The following is a 25,053-nucleotide window of genomic DNA, read 5'->3' as shown; positions in this document are numbered from 1 at the left end:
GACATAGTAATAAAAATGAGAAGTATAAAGTGCTAAATACTCCCAGAGCATACACTGCAAAATATATCATTTCCTTCACACCACAATGCCCCTTGACCAAAAATAATAATACTCTAAACTTGTATTTAGGATGGAGCTCTTTCTGGGCTCAAATCTGAAAACTTGAGTTCTGACTCTGACTTTACCATATCTTAGTTTTCTGCCTATAGAATATCTGTTAAAATTTTCCAAGCCTCACCTCATCATCTATAAAAAATGAGAATGATGTCTGCTGTATTGATTTTTCAGAATTGTTGAGATTGTGAAATAACATATGAAAGAGTTTTGAAACCCATAAAATATGCAACATGTGTGTTGTACCTGGAATGTCATAAGGTGCCATATATATTTACATAGCATGGAAAACTAGCCACTAGATTTGAAAATGTAAAAAAGCCACACTGTACTTTCCAACTCTAGAGAGCATGAAAGAGTTTATCCTTGCAGAAAGAAATGTATTTGAATTGCTTGCATTTTCGCAACCCCCTTTTATTCAATATGTAATAAAGAAAACAATACAGGTTGCCAACATAGAAATCAGGCAATTCTTTCACCAAAAAATGAAACCAGAACAGCAGCTTCTATTACCAACATTTTTTTTTCAGAAATTGTGTCGGTCTGTCAAATAGAAACGTCCCAAGGGAAACATCCAATCAATCAATGGTGCAGGTACAAGTGGGACACACTGATTCGCAGTCTTTTGATTTTGATTTTCATCCTAAAAACACAATTAGTTAAGAAAAATATGGAACCAATTTTTTCCAAGTATCTTTCTATTAGTTAGCTCCAAATTATGACACTAATTCTTACAGGCCATGAGGATGAAACTAGAATATTATTGAGGTAAAATGAACACCAGAGAGTTGAGTTTTCATCTCACTGAAATGCAGCATACAAGCAATCCGAATCTTTGAAATCGGAAACCTGCTTGCCTGCATGGAACTTTACACATATGTGGAATGTCAGAAAGTTCTTATCTGTATGCGAAGAAACCTTATTTTATTTGTTTTGAGAAGCAAACTCCTTTGAGAGGACGTGTATATATCATCACCATTTTACATTCTGGTTTTTGTTTGTTTCCTACCCAGCACCTACTAAGAGGGGTTAGTATTTTCTCAGGACTGAGAAACAAAGGTCGTCTAACCTGAAGTGATACACCAACCACTTCCAGCTAACCACTATCTTCTAGTAAAAACTTCTTTGTCATTTCCACAAACAGATTGCTACAAATAGAAAGATACAGGAAAAGTTAAAAACATAAAGAGCTCAGCCATTTCAAATCTTGAAAATATATGTACCTACCTTATAGTATAAACCAAAAAGGTTGGAGTAATCTCCTGTAAAACTTATCCAAAGACACCACATATTTTTGTAATACTCTTCTTGTACACATTTTTATGCTTTAGAAAAAACCTTCCTAGTAACAGATAAATTCCTAAAATGGAGAATTCTTGACTCTTAAAAGTTCACCAAGCCCCTTAAGACCTCCTTTCTGATACAAAACATTGTGTATGTGGAGGATGATTGCAAACATGTGAGATTTAACTAAAGAGAAATTACTTTCTTCTGGATGACAACATTCTCCATAACCCAAGACAGGGCAGACATTTTAAGAAGAAAAAAGAGGCACAGGAAGACAAAAAGAAGGAGAAATTTAAGAACATCTCTTTCCTCACCACCCACATTGCAACAGTTTATTCACATCAAAATTAGGGCTCTAGTATACAGAGGCTGAGGGACACAAGCTGAAGGCAGCAAGTACCTATAACACACAGACTTTGTAAGAGGTATCCACAGATGGAATTGTAGTTTCCAAGATTATCCTGGAACTTAAGTACGGAAAATGAGGATCCTTCTAGAATATTTTGCTTGGAGGCCTAATACTTAAATTTTATGCCACTGTCAAAAAACGTTAGGTTAATGACAATCAACAGCCACATCAACTCCTCTTACTAACAATGGGGATGATAATAATTATAATCTGGCTAGCCAACTCCCAAAATTTGCCCATGCAACAGTTTATGAGAAAATTAATTTCATACAATATATTTCAGCTGTTTGTAGTAATGTTGATATTCTGGGCTAATGCTGAAAACCTCTGACATACATTATCAAGGTTCGCTAGCATGATACTATTTGGTAATGCTCTTATAAACACCATGTGTTCTATATAAATTGAATGTATCTCAGATCTCAAGCCATTTTTTGCAAGAGGCCTTCAAGTAGTGAAAAAAGAAAAGAGTGCATAGCAAACAACTACACTGACCAAGTGGATGGAATACTGCATGCATTTCAGGTTTTATCAGTTTGCAGTCTGTATAATTATATTATACCAAATCATTTATTTGTTTGTTCAATGCATGTTTATCAAATACCTATTAGGGGCAAGGCACAGTATTGTTGCAGAACACAGAGCTAAAGATACAGTTCATACTTTGAAAGACTTTATAAAGTGAGACAAAGTGTTGATGTTAGGAGTGGTGTAAAGAACTGCAATGTAGCTGTCACTAGGAAGGTAAAGACTAAGAAGTTGAGTGGGAGCTAAAACTCGAAAAGCCCTTTGTTCTCTACTGAGCATTGCATGCAGACTTGGGGAAGAGAGCTAAATTGCTCCTGATAATAGATCAGTTGGCTTTCCCGGTGGTTCAGTGGTAAAGAACCTTTCTGAATCCATTGCAGGAGACCTGGGTTTAATCCCTGGGTTGGGAAGATCCCCTGGAGAAGGAAATGGCAACCCACTCCAGTATTCTAGCCTGGGAAATCCCACAGACAGAAGGAAACTAGAGGGCGACAGTTCATGAGCCCGCAAAAGAGTTCGACATGACTCAGCAACTAAACAACCATAGGAGAACAACTGAGTGCTCCACAGGGATATGGCAGGAAAAAAACTCTGTGTGACCAGAGAACTAGAGAAAAAATGTCAAAAGGATACCTATGAAGTTGTGTTCTGTGAAGTTCTGTGCTGTGGAATTCAGAAGATAAAGCCCTCCTCCATACTATTCAGTAATAAAAAGAAATGGCCTATCAAGTCATGCAATGACTTGAATGAATAATGCATCTTAAATGAATACTGTAAGTGAATGAAGATGGTCTAGAAAAGCTACATATTGCATGATTCCATTATACAACATTCTAGAAAAGGCAAAACTAAAGAGAGTAAGCAGATCAATAGTTTCCAGGGACTTGGAGAATGTCATAGGTGAAACACAGGGAATTTTTTAGAATGGTGAAACTACTCTGTACAATACTGAAATGGTAGATATATGATAGTAAGCATTTATCAAAACCCATGAACTTTGATGTGTATGAAGTTTTTAGAAAATTATTTGGAGGTTGGCAGGTCCCAGGGTGGGTTGCAGAATGTGACAAAGAATCTGACAACCAAAGCTGCATTTACTATCTTTTTATGTTTGCCTTTTCTAAGTAGCATTTAGATGGACTCATACAATGTATAGACTTTTCAGATTAGTTAAAGGTATGAAAAAACCTCACTGAAAGGGATGCAAAAAAATGTGCTCACATGAATAACTGTGAAAATGAATGAAGTACGTAAAGGGAAGTGAAATTTGCTCAGTCGTGTTCGACTCTTAGTGACCCCATGGACTATACAGTCCATGGAATTCTCCAGGCCAGAATACTGAAGTGGGTAGCTGTTCCCTTCTCCAGGGGATATTCTCAACCCAGGGATCAAACCCAGGTCTCCCACATTGCAGGCGGCTTCTTCACCAGCTAAGCCACCACGGAAGCCCGAAGTATGTAAAACCAAAGGTAATAAAGATACTGTCCTTGAGTAGATAAAGTTAATTCCCATGGGTGTAGAATTTAATAATTCTGAAACCACTATAAGTATACACTGGGACTGAAAAATGAAGTAAATGGATAGTAGATGGTGGGAGCCAGATTTCTCACTATTGAAGAAATCTATAGCAAGCAAGCGGAGAAGGTTAGAATGATCAGTATGGAAGAGATAAGAGTTGCAGACATCAGTAGGAAATTATGCTTTGTTTAACACAGATAAAGATGGATATATTTAGAAATTAGAGAGATATGTTTACATACATAGGTTGATATGGAGTGAAAGTGTTAGTCACTCAGTCATGTCTGACTCTTTGTGACCCTATGGACTGTAGCCCCCCAGGCTCCTCTGTCCATGGAATTCTCCAGGCAAGAATACAGAAGTGGGAAGGCATTCCCTTCTCCAGGGGATCTTCATGACCCAGGGATTGAATCCAAGTCTCCTGCATTACAGGTAGATTCTTTGCCATCTGAGCCACAGGGGAAGCCTATTGGTTGATACACAAATATATATTGCTTGTGTCAGCAGAAATAGCTTAGAAGTAACAACGCCTCTGTGGCAAAGAGCGCACCTAGCACATCAATCTTGATTTCTAACAGCAATTCTCCAGTGAGAGAAATCAGGTCTCCTTAGAAAAGTGACTGACTCCATGACTGGGGCAGGAAATGTATACTATGAGCCTGGATCATCTTGTCGTGCCAGAAAGTAAAAAAGAGCTCCAAAAAAAACTAACAAACAAATAAATAAATGAGAGCATATCAAGGAGGGACATAAAAGCAACTGAAAAAAGCTCCTGACGCTCAAAGCTAGCACAGTCTGAAGAACAACATAAATGAAGCACTATTGAATTATAACCCAAAGGATAAAATAAACAACCCTGAGTCCATACTGATATAAATGATTGATTACATTTTAAAATGAGAGAGTTGGAAAACTCCTGTTCAGAAGAATTCCAGTAATTTATGTAGATACTCCCCACTCTTTATCTTAACTTTTCTTTAACATAACTCCCATATCTTAAAGAGTGGGCTGTGCATATTGACTTCTTTGAAATACTGCAGTTTGGAAAAGTGAAAAGCAGAGTATTTTGGAGAAACCTGACTAACGAACACTAGTCCAGCCTGGTGATCCAGGTTAGCATTAAGAGTGGTGAGTCAGTTGCGAGTCTGTACTCTTGATAAGATGTGATGAGAATATCACTCTCTCTCTCACCTTCCTCTCCAAAACCCACAACCCCAGTTTTATCATGAGAAAAACATCAGACAAATTGTCCCGCTTAAGGGACATTCTAGAGACTATTGACCAATAGTCCTCAAAACTCTCAAGATCATCACAAACAAGAAAAGTCTCAGACATTTTAACAGTTAAGAGGACCCTGCCAGGAGACAAGGCAACTAAATGTAAAGTGGTATACCAGATGGGTAAAATCTAAGGAAATCCGATTACACTGTATGAACTTTATTTAAAAGTAGTGTATATAATCTGATACATTAGTTGTGACTAAGGTAGATATCAATAATAGGGGAAACCGTGGGTGGGTAGGATACGTGGCAACTGTGTACTATCTTTGCAACTTTACTTAAAAAAATTCTAAATCAAGAACTTTGTTAAAAAAAAAAACAAAAACTAAAACTAAAAAGAGAAGAAAACCTCCTCTGCTGCTCTCACAGAAACCTCAGGTAAGTCTGTATTTGTCCAACATGCATGTGCTGTTCAATACGAGTTCCCGAGTTCCGCATACATAGGGACAGGGCGAAAGAGGGACTCTAGGAGAAGCTCTAGGCAGCGGGGTTTCAGAGACATGATGTGTGCAGACAACCACACCAAGACAAACCTGCACACACATAAAAGAAAGGAATAGAAAATGTGCCCCTAGTGTTTCAGAAGGAGAATGCAATACTGCTAGACAGGAATATAATTATATCTTGACCCTTAAGGAATCCAAGAAGACAGAGGCTATTAGAAAGCATTCCAGAAAGAGGGAAGAATATGTGTATAAAGCAGGATAGCGTAGACTATGTACAGAAGCCACAGCATTGTTAGTTTAGAAGTACAACTAGCCAAAAGGTAATAATAACATTAAAGCAGCCGTTTTGAAGTCACAGTATAAAGCACTTTAGAAGCAGTGATGTTTTGCCTGATGCTGGGAAAGACTGAAGGCAGGAGAAGAAGGGGGCAACAGAGGATGAGATGGTTGGATGGCATCACTGACTCAACGGACATGTGTTTGAGCAAACTCTGATAGGTAATGAAGGACAGAGAAGCCTGGCATGCTGCAGTCCATGGAGTTGCAAAGAGTTGGACATGACTGAGTGACTGAACAATAACAGCAAAATGTAGTGAAAATAAGAGTTTTCCAAGTGTGAGTGACATCACTCTTCCATACATTTATTAAACACCTAGTTTTGCAAACAAGTATGCTGCACACTTTCCTAAGGGAAATCATCCCTGAATACCCATTGGAAGGACTGAACAATGACAGCAATGTCGCACGCTGGCTCAAAAATCAAGTTTTGCTTTGGTGGCATCAGTCTGATGACACTATGTGAAACAATTGGCTGTTTAAAAGGTTAGTACAAGAGCAGTTGCTGTTGTTGTTCAGTCACTCAGTCATCTCTGATTCTTTGTGACCCCATGGACTGCAGCACGCCAGGCTTCTCTGTCCTTCACTACCTCCCGGAGTTTAATCAAATTCATGTCCACTGAGTTGATGATGCCATCCAATCATCTCATCCTCCGTCACCCCCTTCTCCTCCTGAGAGGAGCAGCAAGAGTAAAGGAGACAAAAACACCTACATTGGACATAGCAGGAATGGATAACAGATCTGAGACAAATAGTGGATCATTCAGTAGGTAAACTTATCGTATGCTTAGGAAACCAACACAATTCATATTTTGTTTTTTATTTCAGAATATATTAGAAACTCACTGCTTAAGAATTATTTTTATTTGGAATTGCATGGTTGAAGGCAGCACCATAATCTTTTCAGTTCTCAGACTTTTGTAGAAAAGAAAATAGCCTCTAATGCAAGAGGCAGCAAGCATCAGTACTGCGAGGGATGGACACAATTTGACTCCTCTGCCTTCCATTCTGCCCTTCCACTGGGCTTCCCCGATGGCTCAGCGGTTAAAGAATCTGCCTGCAACACAGGAGATGTGGGGTCGATCCCTGGATCGGGAATAGTAGCTGGAGCAGGAAGTGGCACCCCATTCCAGTATTCTTGCCTGAAAAATCCCACGGACAGAGGAACCTGGCAGGCCACAGTCCACAAAGAGTCGGACACAACTTAGTGACTATGCACGCACGCTACAGGAAAGGAACTCTGCCCGAGCTAAAGAAAACAGCTAAGTTTTAAAATGGGATGATTGGAGCATGATATTATTAAAAGACACGGAGGAGTGGGGGAGTTGTAGGAGTGGTTGTATTTTTATTTTTCTTCAGGCGTTGGCTGGAGGATAGTTGTGAGAAGAGGTGGGAGATTTCATTGACTAAGTCTTCACCTTTTAGCTAGGTGGATCTGACAAAATCGATGACCAAACTAAAAAATTATAATACATTTTTTTTTTTACTCCTTTTTCATTAAGAATTGTGTTACAATTTAAACAGATATATACCCATTCCTTATCTTCTGGTGGGGGGTGGAGAGAGAAAATGATAAATTAGAAGATATAAAAATAAAATCTCAATTTAATTTTGCTTATTTGACATGGTAATGCTACTAACATTTAGTTGACTTTATTCTTATTCAAGTGATTCAACTCACGTTTAGTCTGTACCAGCTCTTAGAACTATAGAGTTCAACAGTTCTATAGAGATTAAGTCCAGATAGAGAGGCAAATACCCAGAAAATATTTTCTGGTAGATTGAGAAGTCCTAACATGTAAGTCAGGACCAAAGTCTTTTAGAGGAAGTCCAGAGATATCAATGAATATTTCTCTGAGATGATTATATTTAAGCTGAGCCTTGAAAGAAATACAAGTGGTGTCATATAAGTGGTATGAGAAAGACCCTGAAGGTCTCAAGAATGGCGGACACACAGTTACATAACCAAGGACATTGCCCCACCAGATGAATCATGCCTAAAACACGGCTGCTGCTGTTGTTAAGGAGATAAAGTGTGGGAGACACCAGCATGGTGTCGGGCTTGAAAAGGTGAGCTGAGTTTACTTGCTTCCTTTCACTGTATTAGGTTAAAAAGCTGTGCAGCAGAGCACTTAAGAGACTGTACTTTTTAATTCAACTCCTACCCTGCCAATTCCTAATTATGAGATTCTAAATAAGTTGCTTTACTTTTCAGTATCTTCATCAGTCTAAAGGGAAGAAGAATATTTATTTCATAAGATACTGACAGAGGTCGAATATATGAATACATGCAGTAAGCTTAAAACAGAGCTTCGCACATAGTAGGGTAATAAATATAATTACTATTTTTAATGTGAGGAATTTTCAATTTATAATTTTAAGGATTTTAATTCTAATTTTATTAAGTGAATTGCTTCTTTGCTTTACTAGGTGCAAGCACAGCCAGAAAGATTTAAATAGTAATGGCTTCCTGCCTGTAATGGTTGTGAAACAGTGAAACATTGTTAAAAGGAACTTTAGGTTGTCCTCCCCCAGCATTACAATAGAATAAAACTGATTTTTCTGGAAAGAGTTAAGAATGATCTGTTGAATAGGCAGGTTAAACTAGTTAACATCTTAAATCCTTTCTATACTCATGATCCCTTTGTTTAAAAGATGCAAAAAAATGTCTAGTACAAAATCAAAAGTAAGTGGAGAATCTCTTATTTGGGTCTGCAGTTGTTCTTATCATCCTTTAAGACATAAGACTATGTGTTTCCAGAATGTACCAGTACATTAATAAAAGGCTTTGTCACTAAATACCCCCAGCTATGTCACCCCATGCTTGTGTAACTGTGAAAGGAGCTGTATATCCCCATGAACTCTGGGGCAGAAATCTTGTCCAGTGGTTGCTTCAGAAAAGTAAAGCTTGGGAAATTTTCCAAAGGTAATCCCAGACCCCTTTAAATTCTTGGAAAAAGGAAAGAAGGCAAAGTGCCCATTATAGAGGATAATAAAAGCTACAGAGAAAAGAGAAAAATTGTTTTGGCTTTTAAAGTGCCATAATTTTTATTGAGTGTTTGTTTCCCCAGCAAAAATACTAACCGATACGGGCATTTTAAATGGTTCCACCTTGTCTTGAAATCAACACCTCACTGCTGTAAATGAAAGTGAAAGTTATTCAGTCGTGTCAAACTTTTTGCAACCCGATGGACTATACAATCCATGGAATTCTCCAGGCCACAATACTGGAGTGGGCAGCCTTTCCCTTCTCCAGGGGATCTTCCCAACCCAGGGATTGAACCCAGGTCTCCCGCATTGTAGGTGAATTCTTTACCAGCTGAACCACCAGGGAGATGGATGTTCATTAACTTAAATTTCATGATGAATGTATATCAGATAATTATGCTGTACACCTTAAGTTTATACAGTGTTGTGGCCAATTATCTCAATAAACTGGAAGAAAAATTCAATTGAGAAGAAAAGTTTAATAAAGCACCAATTTCCTTTTCTTGGCCACTCTCTCCCTTTCTTTACTCACAAGTTCAGTATACCTACCTGAATCACACCACCCAGAAAGGAAACAGCTGCAGCAACACTGATCCTTTGCATCTCAAAGTCAGATAATCCCAGTACACTTGTGTTACTGTGTGGGGTGAGGTTTTGACTGCTCAGAGGGACAAGTCGTTCCACTGCATTAGCTGATATTAAGGATGTCAAGGCAAAAGTGCCTAAAAAGGGAAAGGGAATCTTCTGTTAGTATCAGACTGAATAAACATTATTGTATTCCACCGTTAAAGATGAATCTATCTTGTAAAACCAAAACAGATCTATTAGAAGCACTCTCCTCTGCATCCCCACTATTTCACCCTTCACTCTATGGAATAAACAGAAACTCACCTTTATATACACATATTTCTTGCACATACAGCCACACCGTCTACTTGCTATTCCCTCCTAGGCCATATGTTTTCCCACCTCTCTGTAGGCCTATATAGAGAATGCAGGACAGGGGTAAAGACCCTAGTCTGGACTTGAATCCAGCTCCTCCATTTATCACTATTGCAACACAAAGTACATTACTCTGAGTCTAAATTGCCTCATCCATAAATGAGGGTGTTGCTGTTGTTCTTGTTCAGTCACTCAGTCGTGTCCGACTCTTTGCGACCCCATGGACCGCAGCACTCCAGGCTTCGCTGTCCTTCACCATCTCCCAGAGCTTGTTCAAACTCATGTCCATTGAGTAGGTGATGCTATCCAGTCATCTTATCCTCTGTCATCCCCTTCTCCTCCTGCCCTCAATATTTCTCATCATCAAGGTTTTTTCTAATGAGTTGGCTCTTTGCATCAGGTGGCCAAAGTAGTGGAGCTTCAGCTTCAGCATCAGTCCTTCAGGGTTAACTTCCTTTAGGATGGACTGGTTTGATCTCCTTGCAGTCAAACGGAATCTCAAGAGTCTTCTCCAACACCACAGTTCAAAAGCATCTATTCTTCGGTGCTCAGCCTTCTTTATAGTCCAACTCTCACATCCATACATGACTACTGGAAAAGCGATAGCTTTGACTATACAGACCCTTGTTGGCAAAGTAATGTCTCTGTTTTTTTTTTTTAAAAAAAAAATGAGGGTAATAATGTCTATATTCTAGAGTTTGAGGAGAATATGAAAGAGATGATAAATATGCAATAAGCTCATATGGAAAATGGGACCCTTTGCTGAATCTGAGACTCATTGCTGAAATGCTTGCTCCTCCAATCTACTTAGACAATCTACCCTTGTCTTTCCTTGTTTGACTCAAATCCCATATTCAACACAGATCCATCCCAGACCTTCCGGGCCAGGTTTAATCTTGCTATTCAGGGCACAGAAACAACAACATATGTGGCCCATAAAATGGTTAAATATACCATTCCTGTCTGCTATACCAAGATATGGTTCAAAGGTATTTCCTAAGAACTGTCCCAGCCTCACAGAAATGCAGGATCATTTTCAGCATGTTCCTCTCTTTCTGCCAAGAGTTCTGATGATCTTATCTTGGCACAGCATGTCTGAGAATGCAGCCACACCAGCAGGCGAATGCCAGTTCCCACAGAGAGGGTGCAGCAATTTAGGATTGCAGCATTGTGCAAACATTCCAACACATCACCTAAAGACCTTAGTTTGTCCCAGACCATAAGTGGCACTTTGTGAAAAGAGTCTAGATCATAAGGTGTAGACATCTCAACAAATGGCATGCAGCCTCATAGAGCAAGAGAGCCAATTCAAACAGAGACAAGGTCTCAGTAAAAACCCAACACAAGCAATCACTTGGTTTCACAGGATAAGGTAGTATGTGCTGTGGTTCAGAATAGTATGGTGATGGTAGCCTCAAATAAACCTCACCTTAAATCCCAGCACTGCATCTCAATCTCTTTATCTAAACATAGAAAGCATTCCTCACCCAATGGGGTTGTGATGACACTTAAAAGAAATCATGTAATCACCTGGAGAAGGAAATGGCAGCCCATTCCAGTATTCTTGCCTGAAAAACCCCATGGACAGAGGAGCCTGGTAGGCTACAGTCCATGGCATCAGAAGAGTTGGACATGACTTAGGAATTAAAAAATTATACACACACACACACACACACACACGCATATATATATATACCACATATCACAACATATGGCACCTAAAACAGATATTTCATAATGAGATTAAAACCAAAATGCTCTATTATTCAATATTAACTGTTGCATTGAGTTGATGGTACATAAAAATGGAAGAAAGCTGAATATAGTTCTCTCAGGAAGCTAAGTCATTCTCAATAAATCATCAATAACTATCAACTGTCATAATCACTGTCCTCATCATAAATTATTAAATTAAGAACCCATCAAAGAACAAATATATCTAATGATTAGAGACAAGATTTTGGCATCAAGGACAGGCAATATGAAATAAAGAATATCTGCCATAGAATCTGTTCTTGATAAGACTTTTTTTTCAAATATGTTACAATAAAATTTCTCAAAGTTTGATATTCCTGAGAGTAAAGAAGTGTGTCTTTTGGCCTTTAAGTCTAGGACATAGAGCAAAATGATTGTACGAAAGCCACTGAACAAACAACTAGAGAACTGAGAACGAAGATGATCTAGGGTTAATTGTTAAGTTTAGTCCTATCTTTCCTAGGATTTGGAAGAAGATAAGAAGGAATTGAATGATAAGAGAAAAAGGCCATCTCAAATGTTTTATTGAGGGGAGAAAAGTGAGTCTCACCTCCACATGAGTCACATTCCAAGATGTGACTCTAGAGAGAGAGATTGCCAGAAAGGATACAGGGGTTACCCACTGTGCCAACATGGTTATGGAAGCACCGCCTCTTTTCAAAGGCTGTTACTTTGCTGTTTCTGAGACAGCTGATGACGGTCAAGGATGGTGAGGCTGTGGTGACCGTATGAGGATGCTGTGAATGACATTTGACCTTCTCTCTCTTATTGGTCTGGCTTCGTCTTGATCTCCTCCCTACTTCTCCTCTGCTCTTTCCCTCACTTTGTCAACTTTTCACTCTGTTTAGGCTTTAAGCCTACCAGTGGTAACTCTGACTTTGAAAGTGAGGGAAAGTGAAAGTCTTAATCGCTCAGTCAGGCCCAGCTCTCTGTGACCCCATGGACTGTAGCCCGCCAGGCTCCTCTGTCCATGGAATCCTCCAGGCAAGAATACTAATGTTGATAGCCATCCCCTTTTCCAGGGCATCTTCCAAACCCAGGGATCAAACCCAGGTCCCCTACATTGCAGGCAGAATCTTTACCATGTGAGCCACCACCACTAAACCCATCTAGTAGCTTTAGCGTATCGTGGGTACCAGGGCCTCAGGACTGGACAGACCTAAGTTCAAATTCCTGGTCAACTTATCTAACCTCGCTCAGCTTCCTTATTGGTAAGATGATGATAAATATCTAGTTATAAAATTTGGGTAGAGATTAAATGAGATTTTATATGTAAAAATCATCTATCACAAGTCCTACCCCATTTGGTAAATAAATATTTGCTTTCTTTCTTTTCCTCTAAAGACTATCCCCGATGATCTCTCTAATCTTTTCTCTAAATTGCTGAACAGATTATTTTTAAAAATATTTTTCTCTAATTTTAGAAGATAATTAGATCTTACAAATTGTCACTTATGGGTTATCTTCAACATTTTTGTTTCCACTGGATTGATACCCAAGTTTCTGTTCTTTTACTTTTCATTCTAAGACATTTTCCTTGGAAGCCATAAGAAGCAATCAGTGATTTAATCCTTTTAAAAATATATACATATTTTAGCTCAATTCCAGAAAAATAAACGACCCAATCAAAAAGTGGGCCAAAGAACTAAACAGACACTTCTCCAAAGAAGACATACAGATGGCTAACAAACACATGAAAAGATGTTCAACATCACTCATTATTAGAGAAATGTAAATCAAAACCACAATGAGGTACCATCTCACACCAGTCAGAATGGCTGCTATCCAAAAGTCCACAAGCAATAAATGCTGGCGAGGGTATGGAGAAAAGGGAACCCTCTTACACTGCTGGTGGGAATGCAAACTAGTACACCCACTATGGAGAACAGTGTGGAGATTCCTTAAAAACCTGGAAATAGACCTGCCATATGACCCAGCAATCCCACTGCTGGGCATCCACACCGAGGAAACTAGAATTGAAAGGGACACGTGTACCCCAATGTTCATCACAGCACTGTTTATAATAGCCAGGACATGGAAGCAACCTAGATGTCCATCAGCAGACAAATGGATAAGGAAGCTGTGGTACATATACACAATGGAATATTACTCAGCCATTAAAAAGAATACATTCGAATCAGTTCTAATGAGGTGGATGAAACTGGAGCCTATTATACAGAGTGAAGTAAACCAGAAAGAAAAACACCAATACAGTATACTAATGCATATATATGGAATTTAGTAAATCGATAAAAGATAATCCTGTATGTGAGACAGCAAAAGAGACACAGATGTATAGAACGGTATTTTGGACTCTGTGGGAGAGGGCAAGGGTGGGATGATATGGGAGAATGGCATAGAAGCATGTAAATTATCATATGTGAAATGAATCACCAGTCCAGGTTCTATGCATGATACAGAGTGCTTGGGGCTGGTGCGCCGGGATGACCCAGAGGGATGGGATGGGGAGGGAGGTGGGAGGGGGATTCTGGAAGGGGAACACATATACACCCATGGCGGGTTCATGTCAATGTATGGCAAAACCAATACAATATTTTAAAGTAAAAAAAAATAGATAAATAAACTAAAAAAAAAAAAAAGAAAAGAAAAAATCACATGATTAAAAAACAGTACATTTGGTGCCTTTATAGTCTGGCTTTTAAGTTATTTGCTTTTAAACATACCTCAAGCATGATTTATTATTGAATTTACTAACTCGTTATTGTATTTGGACTACCTGAATTGGAGTTGAAATCCCAGATAAAGTGATTGTTCTTTATGAAAGCAACATCAGTCTTTTAATAGTAAAATGGAAGTAGGAAGCTTCACACACTTCTATATACCAAACTAAAGTACAACAAAATTATTTAAAAGAAAAATATGTTCTCTATACTAAATATTTTCAGGAAATTTAGGTGAGATTCACTTGGTTCCTAAATTTAAGATCATAGGAAAGAAAAAAATAATCAATATATTTCTTGAGTATAAATATATACACAATGCTAATGTTTTAATATTATTCTAAAGAATTCTACATCTGTTAGGATAAACAGAGAAATAAGAAGGTCCAGCTGACTCTGTCCTTGGGAGAAGGATTGATACATATGCAGAAATAAAATGCCTTAAGCATTTATTGTGTTACACAGGGTCTACAGTAAAGTCTGTAAATTATATGTATTTTGAAATGTATATTATTAACCAAGTAGACTACAAGATTCCTGTTAATAATATGTGTTAACTGTTAGCTGTTAACAATGTCTGTTAAATACAAAATGTTACATAAATGGCAGTTTCACAGCAATGCCACCGGTAAAATGTCTATAATGAGTCCTTAGGAAATAAAGTGATTTATGTAAACTCATACTTAGGTATATCAAGTTAAGTACTTTAGACTTTGTAAAGTAATTATGGTCTACTGGGAAATGTTTTTACCTTTTTCATTTATCCTTTGTTTAACAGAGGAAATGCTTCAAGGTCAGCTGTATAAGAATCGACTTTTTCGTGCTAGTGACATAGTTAACTGTTTTGAAGAATGAAAATAAATTGTTAGGAAATTAGAGAGCGGGAAAATTTGAATATAATAGGCTTCAAGAACTTCTAAATCATTATTGTGCTTTTTTCCCTAACATCAGCACAAAAGGAAACTGCATCCTTGAGCAGCTGGTTGAAAAGAGGAAAAGCTTGGGCTTCAGATTTAGCCACATCTCGTTTGTAATCTGGGCTTCCCTCATAGCTCAGTGCAGGCGACCCCAGTTTGATTCCTGGGTTGGGAAGATCCCCTGGAGAAGGGAAAGTCTACCCACTCCAGTATTCTTGCCTGGAAAATTCCATGGATATAGTCCATGGGGTCGCAAAGAGTCGGACATGACTGAGGCACTTTCACTTTCATTTGTAATCTATGCACCTACAACTTAATCTGTGCTCTCACAGAAACCTTTCTGAAATGTAGGGTTTTTTTTTAACCTAAATATGAAAATAACAATGTCTATTTAAAAAGGTTATATTAAGACAAAATAAAATATGTAAAGCTCTTAATTAAAGCATCTAATAGTATATCTGAGGTTCTCAAATCTACGTATATATATATACAAAAACATGTATAGATAGATAGTGTCAACGACAAATTGGTGCTTGCCAAGGGCATTCACCCTCTGCCCCTGCAGAGACTGAACCCTGTGCTGCAGCTGCCCTGAAAGCAGTTCAGGGTGGACAGTGAGGCACTCTGCTCCAGGGAAACTGGCGGAACAGGTCTTTAGACAGTTTGATGTTTTCAGGAACTGATTTCATGATCCCAATCCTTCAGTTCAGTTCAGTTCAGTTCAGTCGCTCAGTTGCATCTAACTCTTTGAGAGCCCATGGACTGCAGCACACTTGGCCTCTCTGTCCATCACCAACTCCCAGAGCTTACTGAAACCCATGTCCATTGAGTCGGTGATGCCATCCAACCATCTCATCCTCTGTCATCCCCTTCTCCTCCTGCCTTCAATCTTTCCCAGCATCAGGGTCTTTTCAAATGAGTCAGTTCTTCACATCAGGTGGCCAAAGTATTGGAGTTTCAGCTTCAGCATCAGTCCTTCCAACGAATATTCAGGATTGATTTCCTTTAGGATGGACTGGTTGGATCTCCTCGCAGTCCAAGGGAATTGCAAGAGTCTTCTCCAACACCACAGTTCAAAAGCATCAATTCTTTGGTGCTCAGCTTTCTTTATAGTCCAACTCTCACATCCATACATGACTACTGGGAAAATCATAGCTTTGACTAGATGGACCTTTGTTGGCAAAGTAATGTCTCTGCTTTTAATATGCTGTCTAGGTAAGTCCTAACTTTCCTTCCAAGGCACAAACGTCCTTTAATTTCATGGCTGCAGTCACCATCTGCAGTGATTTTGGAGCCCAAAAAAATAAAGTCAGCCACTGTTTCCACTGTTTCCCCATCTATTTGCCATGAAGTGATGGGACCAGATGCCATGATCTTGGTTTTCTGAATGTTGAGTTTTAAGCCAACCTTTTCCCTCATCAAGAGGCTCTTTAGTTCTTCTTCACTTTCTGCCATAAATGTGGTGTCATCTGCATATCTGAGGTTATTGATATTTCTCCCAGCAATCTTGATTCCAGCTTATGCTTCGCCCACTCCAGCATTTCTCATGATGTACTCTGCATATAAGTTAAATAAGCAGGGGTGACAATATACAACCTTGATGTACTCCTTTCCCGGTTTGGAACCAGTCTGTTGTTCCATGTCCAGTGCTAATTGGTGCTTCTTGACCTGCATACACATTCTCAGGAGGCAGGTCAAGTGGTCTGGTATTCCCATCTCTTTAAGAATTTTTCACAGATTGCTGTGATCTATACAGTCAAAGGCTTTGGCATAGTCCATAATGCAGAAGTACATGTTTTTCCGGAACTCTCTTGCTTTTTCGATGATCCAGCAGATGTTGGCAATGTGATCAATCCTTGCATCTCCTCACATCTAGAAGAGCACTAAATCCCTTCATAATGACCTCAGCTTCTCGTGACTGGCAGAAAATCTCTTGTAAGATAAGTGTTTGATTGCATTGAACTTCCTCTTCACCAAAATCTTATATATTGACCTTCTCCCATCTTCCATTGGGCTTCTGTTGCGGCTCAACTGGTAAAGAATCTGCCTGCAATGCGTGAGATCTGGGTTTGATCCCTGGGTTAAGAAGATCCCCTGGAGAAGGGAAAGGCTACCCACTCCAATATTCTGGTCTGGAGAATTCCATGGACTGTGTTGTTCTTGGGGTCGAAAAGAGTCAGACACGACTGAGCGACTTTCACTTCACTTCACTTCATCCCCCGTTACTTCTTTGGAGCAGTCTCTCACAGCTATCTGAGGTGCTGTCTTCTGACTGCAGTCCTCATTTTGCCCCAAATGAAACACTTAAATTGAAATTCTCATGTTGTGTCTCTTTCTAGTCAGCACCAGATGGATCTAAAAGAAACTGGAGACTGTGTGAAAATGGCGATTCTGGTTGTATAGATCTGGTGTGGCAACCAAGATTTTGCATTTCTAGCAAGATCCCACGTAACACTGATCCTACTAGTCTGTGGCCCGTACTTTAGCTAGCAGTGCTGCAAATGTCTGATAATTGTTGACCCCATATCCTAGGACAGAGTCCATTAATATAAGAAGCTGAATTTACATAAATAAAACAATATTTTATGGGTTAATTTCTACAAGAGGAAATGCATGTATCAATGTGATAGGCAGAATTATGGCTTTTCAAATGCATCCACATCCTGTAAATACCTCATGGTACATGTCAAAGGGTAATTAACATTGCAGATGGGATTAAGGTTGCTAATAAACTGACCTTCAGATAAGATTATCCTGGATTGTCCAGGTGTGCCCAGTGTAATCACAAGGGTTGTTTTAAAATGGAGGATGGAAGCAAAAGATCAGAATCAGAAAGAGATTTGAAGTTGCTATTCTGTTGGCTTTGAAGATGAGGGAAACACCTTGAACCTCTAGAAGTTGAAAAAGTTAAGAAAACTGAATTGTTCCCTAGACTCTCCAGAAAGAAATGCAACTCTACTGACATCTTAATTTTAGCTCTGTAAGCTTAATTTCAAACTTTCGATCGGCAAAACTGTAGAATAATACATTTTTCTTATAGGAAATAAAGTTTTCTTCTATAATGCAAACTGACCACTGAAGAAATAGACACAAAATGGTATTACTTATTTGCAGACTGAGATCTTGCATACACAAAATGGGTTAAAATGCCTCTACGGATATTTCCTTTTAACTACTTTGCTTATTATTACCTTAACATTTAAGATTAAGGTATCAGTTCTGTAATGATTGAGGTCTGGTATAAGGACTTCCCTGGTGGCTCAGACAGTAAGGTGTCTGCCTACAATGCAGGAGACCCGGGTTCAATCCATGGGTCGGGAAGATCTCCTGGAGAAGGAAATGGCAACCTGCTCCAGTACTCTTGCCTGGAAAATCCCATGGATGAAGGAGCCTGGTAGGCTACTGTCCATGGGGTCACAAAGAGTCAGACATGACTGAGCAACTTCACTTTCTTTTCTGTAATGATTACAGCTTTTATTAATTTCTATGTAGCAAGTTAGACACTTGCCCATCAATTATCTCAACTAATGCTCACTACAATCATGATTTGTTTTTGACATTTTACTATCAAGAAAGCAGCAAATAGATCTTTAAAACTTTGCCCAAGGTCATGCATATAGCAAAGAACAAATGCGACACACACCCAGATCTATCTAACTTGCAAGTCTTTGTTTTTAACCAGCCTACTCTATTATCAGATTACTTGTGATTAACATTTTATTTGATAATGCAATGTTAGGCAAGATAAGAGGCATACTAATTAGAGGGCAGAAGGAAATGGCAACCCACTCCAGTATTCTTGCCTGGAGAATCCCAGGGACAATGGAGCCTGGTGGGCTGCCATCTATGGGGTCGCACAGAATCGGACACGACTGAAGCGACTTAGCAGCAGCAGCAGCAGAATCTAGCTTGGAAGAAACCTAAAAGATTGTGTTGTAATCCAGTTTTTTTTTTTTTTTTGGCTGCACTGGATCTCCGTTGCTTTGTGCAGGCGCTCTCTAGATGTGGCAAGTGGGGGCTACTCTGCATTGCGGAGCGCGGGCTTTTCACTGCAGCGGCTTCTCTCTGGTGCAGCACCGGCTGTAGGCTCGCGGACTTCAGGAGTGGTGGCTCACGGCTCTAGAGCGCAGGCGCAGGGGTTGCGGTGCCCGCGGAATCTTCCCAGAACAGGGACTGAACCCGTGTCCTCTACACTGGCAGGTGGGCTCTTACCCACCGTGCCTCCAGGGAAGTCCTCATCCAAATAGTAATTGTGTGGAAAGTAATTTTTAACATTTGAGGGACTGAATTTTATACAGTCTTCTCTTTTCCTCAGTGTGCTTATTTTCATTTCACTTCATTGTAAATTGAGAACATTGCCCTTCTCTTACAACTTAAAAATGAACAGAATCTTTAACAACAACCTTGGATACATAGGAATATAGCAATAAGTCACAGTATGTATTGGACACAAAAAGTTAAATATCTTGTCCTAATATTTACTGATATTATTTGCTGATAATATCTCCCCTAATATTTTCAACAGTAAAGTGAGAATTGTATTGGAAATGTTATCATTAACGAATGATCACTTCTGAGTTCCTTTCATTAGTAGCATGAGAAGCATAAGCACAGACAGAAATTATTACCTGTGGCAACATGACGCCCCATTCCAAATATGGCGTAAATGATGGCAGGAAATAGAGACCCATACAAGCCAAACACCGGGTGCACAGATGACAGAACAGCGAAGGCCAACCCTGTGAATACGGGTAAACAGGACCATGTTTTAGCCTCAACAGACAGTCCTTGACAAAGTAGAAGGGACATTGGTTTATTAATGATGAAAGGAACTACAATTTATTTATTCTACTTGTTCAGTGAGAGACTAGCAACATTGTCCCAAATATCAGAAAATTCGCTCATTAGCTCATGTTTACATTTCAATTCTAGAACCATTTTTTTTTGGCCTACTACATTTTACCTTGACTACAAAAAGTCTACAAGAAGACATTAGCTCAGAATGTCTTCCTGGTAAAAGTGATGGCGTCACAGCAAAACATCTCCACACACACTCAGAGAATCATTTTCACACGTTCATTCTATTCACACGATAGCATCTGTGACATAGACGGAAGTAGTAGCAATACCACGGACAGATAAGAAGCCTGACGTGAAAGGTGACTGATGCTGGGTCAAAAGGGACACACACATTCAAAGTTGCCTGGTTGACTGACTGTCTAGCCTAAGACTGTGTATGGGTCAGTGTGTGACTCCATGCATATCTCATAACTGGACCTCAGCCTATATATCCAAGTATAATTTCTTAGAATGAAAAAAAATCAACTTTATGTATTCAAAGAATAAGGAAAGAGTAATTCAAAACTGCTCCTTTTTATTCTCCTTAGATACTACTACCTGCCTAGTTTGATTGTTACAGGCACACAAAAGCTTCCTAGACATGCTAAATTAACACTAGCCATTTAAATGTGACCAAAGTATGCACGAGGATAAATTGATTAAAGTAATCTTGTTTGTGACTGTTCCTTGGCATTAAGCAGCTAGTTCAGCTGGGTTCTGATAACCCATTCAAATTTGTACAATATAATGATAGCCATTTGATTGGACATAGTGGACTTGACAAACTACAAAAAGATTTCAGGAAGGAGGTAGCACTATAATCTAGATTACCTGAATGTTAAGGCAGTTAATTATTCACACTATGGAGCCTGGTACTCTGGTTCCCAGATCAGTACTTTTTTTACTGTTTAGCTTTTACTGGTTTAAAGTTAATTTCCTTAAAATAAACTCTAGTTCTACATCAAATATTTTTTTCAAGTAGTACAAGATAGTTCAGTTATGATTAAAATGTATGAAAAATCTACCAATAACTAGTCTTTTCTTTATTTTTAAAAACCCACATGCATTGCTTGTTTACTAACCATGTATTCCTAAAAGTCTCATAAAAACAAATAAAAAGCGGTTATAGAACAGTCAGCAGCAGACGCTGCTCTACAGTTTCATACAGTCATGATGAGAGGCAGCAATCTTGTTGAGAAATGCCAGCAAATTTGGAAAACTCAGCTTGGCCACAAGACTGGAAAAGGTCAGTTTCCATTCCAATCCCAAAGAAAGGCAATGCCAAAGAATGCTCAAACTACCACACAATTGCAAACGACTGAACTGAACTGAACTATTTTGCTACTGATATGATAATAAAAGACCAGGACCTGCCTCAAGATTAACTGTGATATGTCTCTTTCTTTCCACAAGCACATTCAAATCTCAGCTTTACAAGAAAAAAAGAAATATTAATAGCTCTTCAGTCTCAGGCCTAAACTGTTGTGCTCCACTCCAGCTTTACCTGATCTATGTTTTAAACTCTAATTCAGCTAATAAAGTGGGATATATTCCCTAAATGTAACCTGTGCATAGAGTTCCCTTGAGATCCTCTCCAGAGAAACAGTGATTAGTAGGACTTCATTTCTTAAAATTCTGTTTCATATAATACCATGTTGTTGCTCAGTCACTCACATGTCTGACTGCTTGTGACACCACAGAGGAAAGTGAGGCTTCCCTGTCCCTCACTGTCTCCCAGAGTTTGCTCAAACTCATGTCCATTGAGTCAGTGATGCCTCCAACCATCTCATCCTTAGTTGCTTCTTTCTCCTACTGCCCTCAGTCTTTCCTCAAATCAGGGTCTTTTCCAGTGAGTCGGCTCTCCACATCAGGTGGCCAAAGTATTACAGCTTCAGCTTCAGCATCAGTCCTTCCAGTGAATATTCAGGATTGACTTCCTTTAGGATGGACTGGTTGGATCTTCTTGCAGTCCAAGGGACTCTAAAGAGTCTTCTCCAACACCACAGTTCAAAACAATCGATTCTTCAGTGCTCAGACTTCTTTACGGTCCAACTTTCACATCCGTACATACTACTGGAAAACCATAGCTTTGATTATACCAACCTTTGTCGGCAAAGTGATGTCTCTGTTTTTTAATATGCTAAGTTTATCATAGCTTTACTTCCAAGGAGCAAGCATCTTTTTAATTTCATGACTGCAGTCACCATCTGCAGTGATTTTGAAGGCCAAGAAAATAAAGTCTATCACTGTTTCCATTTTATCCCCCATCTATTTGCCATGAAGTGATGGGACCGGATGCCATGATCTTAGTTTTCTAAATGTTGAGTTTTAAGCCAGCTTTTTCACTCTCCTCTTTCACCTTCATCAAGAGCCTCTTTAGTTTCTCTTCACTTTCTTCCATAGGGGTGGTGTCATCTGCGTATCTGAGGTTGTTTATACTTCTCCTGGCAATCTTGATTCCACTCTGCTTTGGCTCAGCCTCTTCTTTACTTCTGGAACTATTTCTCCGCTCTCCCCCAGTAGTATATTGGACACTACGGAGCTGGGGGCGGCGGGGGGTTTCATCTTTCAGTGTCATATCTTTTTGTCTTTTCATACTGTTCATGGACTTCTCAAGGCAAGAATGCTGAAGTGGTATCTTATAATCTTATAATACCATGTATCTTTAGCTATTCAAGTCCTGTCAGTTTTTTTAAGACTGTCACTTTGTTCTCTATGTTCACCCAACTTTTATCACCAAATATTAATTTTATGTCATTCTTATTAGATAGGATGGTACATTCTTCATTTTTCCAAATAAAAACACAACATTATTTGGCAGCTCCCTGGATTTATACAAGCTACTCAGAAAGTGGCTGAAACCAATATTTTGCAAATTTTCATGAAGAAAATGTTCCCACCCTTGCATTCCCACACCAGAATATCTTCAAGGTTGAGATAACAAGATCATATTCTCATATATTTTTGTACGAATTTGAGACAGGGAGAAACAAGGCCCTTGTGGGATAGATTGTTGCCTTTTTGTTCTCTCTTGCCAAAAACATAGCAAAAGACTTTATTTTTTCAAGTACTTTTAAAAAATAGAAATGAATAAAGAACCCTAGAAGACACATTAGTATTCTTAAAAACAAAATAATTAGGTAGTAGTAGGCTCTCCCAAGAATTACATATAAAAAAATTAAACACAAATTGTGTGGGTAATAATAAAAGTTATTTCCCTCTGGCAACTGGTTTATGGGGGTCTTAGCACTGTTATTAATAAACCACAATGTGACCAGCTGTCTGGCTCACTGCATCAATGGGCTCAGGGTTAAGTGATATTAAAAGTGGATCTCCCAGGGTAAATTTGCATCTATCCAAGAAATATAGCTGTATGAAAACAAAATTCCTATAGACATGCATTCTCTTGGTTCACAAACAAGTACTATTAAAGATCATTGGTTCCAATCACTAGGAATATTTGCTGTTAAGGCAATAGGTTCATACTGTAACATATTGTACAGATGAGATTTCACAAGAGTGAAAATAAAGAATTATCATGGTCAAAACGCTTCATGATCAACATATCTATGAGCTTAAATATTAGAAGCAGTAAGAGATTAAAAGTGTCCATGGAGAAGAGTATCCACCAAGAGAGTGGGCACAGGTAAGCCCTATCCCATCATTTGAATTATGATTTTTTTACCATCAAGAAACATTTGAGCACCTGCTGCTGCTGCTGCTGCTAAGTTGCTTCAGTTGTGTCCGACTCTGTGCGACCCCATAGACGGCAGCCCACCAGGCTCTGCCGTCCCTGGGATTCTCCAGGCAAGAACACTGGAGTGAGTTGCCATTTCCTTCTCCAATGCATGAAAGTAAAAAGGGAAAGTGAAGTCGCTCAGTCGTGTCCGACTCTTAGCGACCCCATGGACTGTAGCCTACCAGGCTCCTCCATCCATGGGATTTTCCAGGCAAGAGTACTGGAGTGGGATGCCATTGCCTTCTCCATTTGAGCACTTACTATGTGCCAAATACATTGATAGGAGCTGAAAGGATTTCTTAGGACTCAGGACATTTATTGCTAAAACCAGAACGGTTGGTCAGCCTAGACTATAAACAGTCTACATCTTCAAAGAACTAATAGCTTAGAAGAAAAGTCAAATATAAATCAAAAACAAATGTGATAGTGTTAGTGAGGTGGATAAGTGAGGGTACCATGGGAAAACAAAATAGAGGTATCTATCAAGTACTTTCCGAAAATCCATAGTTCTCAACCCTAGCTGCTCATTTTACTTTAATTTTATCATCAGTTGAGGATGCTGAGGTGCAAAACATTAAATGATTTGCCCTAACTTCTCAGAGATTTTGATTTAATTGGCATAGGGTTGGGGCACGGGTATTTTTTCAAGTGCCAAACGAGATTAAAATATGAAGCCAAGGTTGAGAACTACTGAGCTAAACCCAGCTTAAGTATGCTAAAATATACTTAGATAAAGAGGGTCAGGGGAGAAAGATTATCCATTTGGGAGGAAGCAGTATGTGCAAATGCCCTGAAGCAAAACAAGCAGGATCCTTTAGAACACTAAGATCCATTCAGTGCAGCCAGAACCTAGGATGAAAACGATGTGAGTGAGACCCAGGTACTGAAGGGCCTTGGAAACCCATTTCAGGAGTTCATGCCTGTGTAACAAGAGGAAAGTTGGCTATTTATAGTTTGCTTTTCATATAAAATATCTTGTGTTTCTGAATGCCCTGATGGGTTTGGACAATCCAGGTGTCTCCGAGCTGAGTTTGAGAACTTCCCACTCTAGCCCTGAAGAGGATGGATAACAGTGGTGAAGCAGAATTCCTGTAAAGGGACAGGGAATATGGGGACTATGGCAAGCTGCGAAGTCCATGCCCACAGAAAGGGTGCAGGCACCACTCAACTCCGGCCTGCTGTTCCCATTCAGGAATATTTGCTCTTAGATAATTAGATTTAAATAAAGGGAAAAAAACCTCAGTTTCTAATGAGAAAGTCCATTCTTACTAGAG

At 39.1% G+C, this 25,053-nt stretch overlaps 1 protein-coding gene across 1 annotated transcript in view; it reads right to left on the bottom strand.

The window, feature by feature from the left end:
• SLC26A7 (solute carrier family 26 member 7) overlaps window positions 1-25,053 on the bottom strand; it is a 138,878-nt gene that overhangs the window by 89,736 nt on the left and 24,089 nt on the right. The window contains exons 4-5 of the mRNA XM_081496849.1: window positions 19,830-19,940; window positions 9,456-9,628 (exon numbers count right to left, since the gene is read on the bottom strand). Of these exons, the coding sequence (XP_081352975.1) occupies window positions 9,456-9,628; window positions 19,830-19,940 (284 nt within the window). The remainder of the gene's footprint in view (window positions 1-9,455; window positions 9,629-19,829; window positions 19,941-25,053) is intronic.

Source organism: Giraffa tippelskirchi, chromosome 6 (assembly GCF_054371585.1).
Source record: "Giraffa tippelskirchi isolate mGirTip1 chromosome 6, T2T-mGirTip1v1.2.pri, whole genome shotgun sequence".
Taxonomy (NCBI): domain Eukaryota; kingdom Metazoa; phylum Chordata; class Mammalia; order Artiodactyla; family Giraffidae; genus Giraffa; species Giraffa tippelskirchi.
The sequence above is the reverse complement of the archived record's forward strand: the minus strand, read 5'-3'. Positions and strand labels throughout refer to the sequence as shown.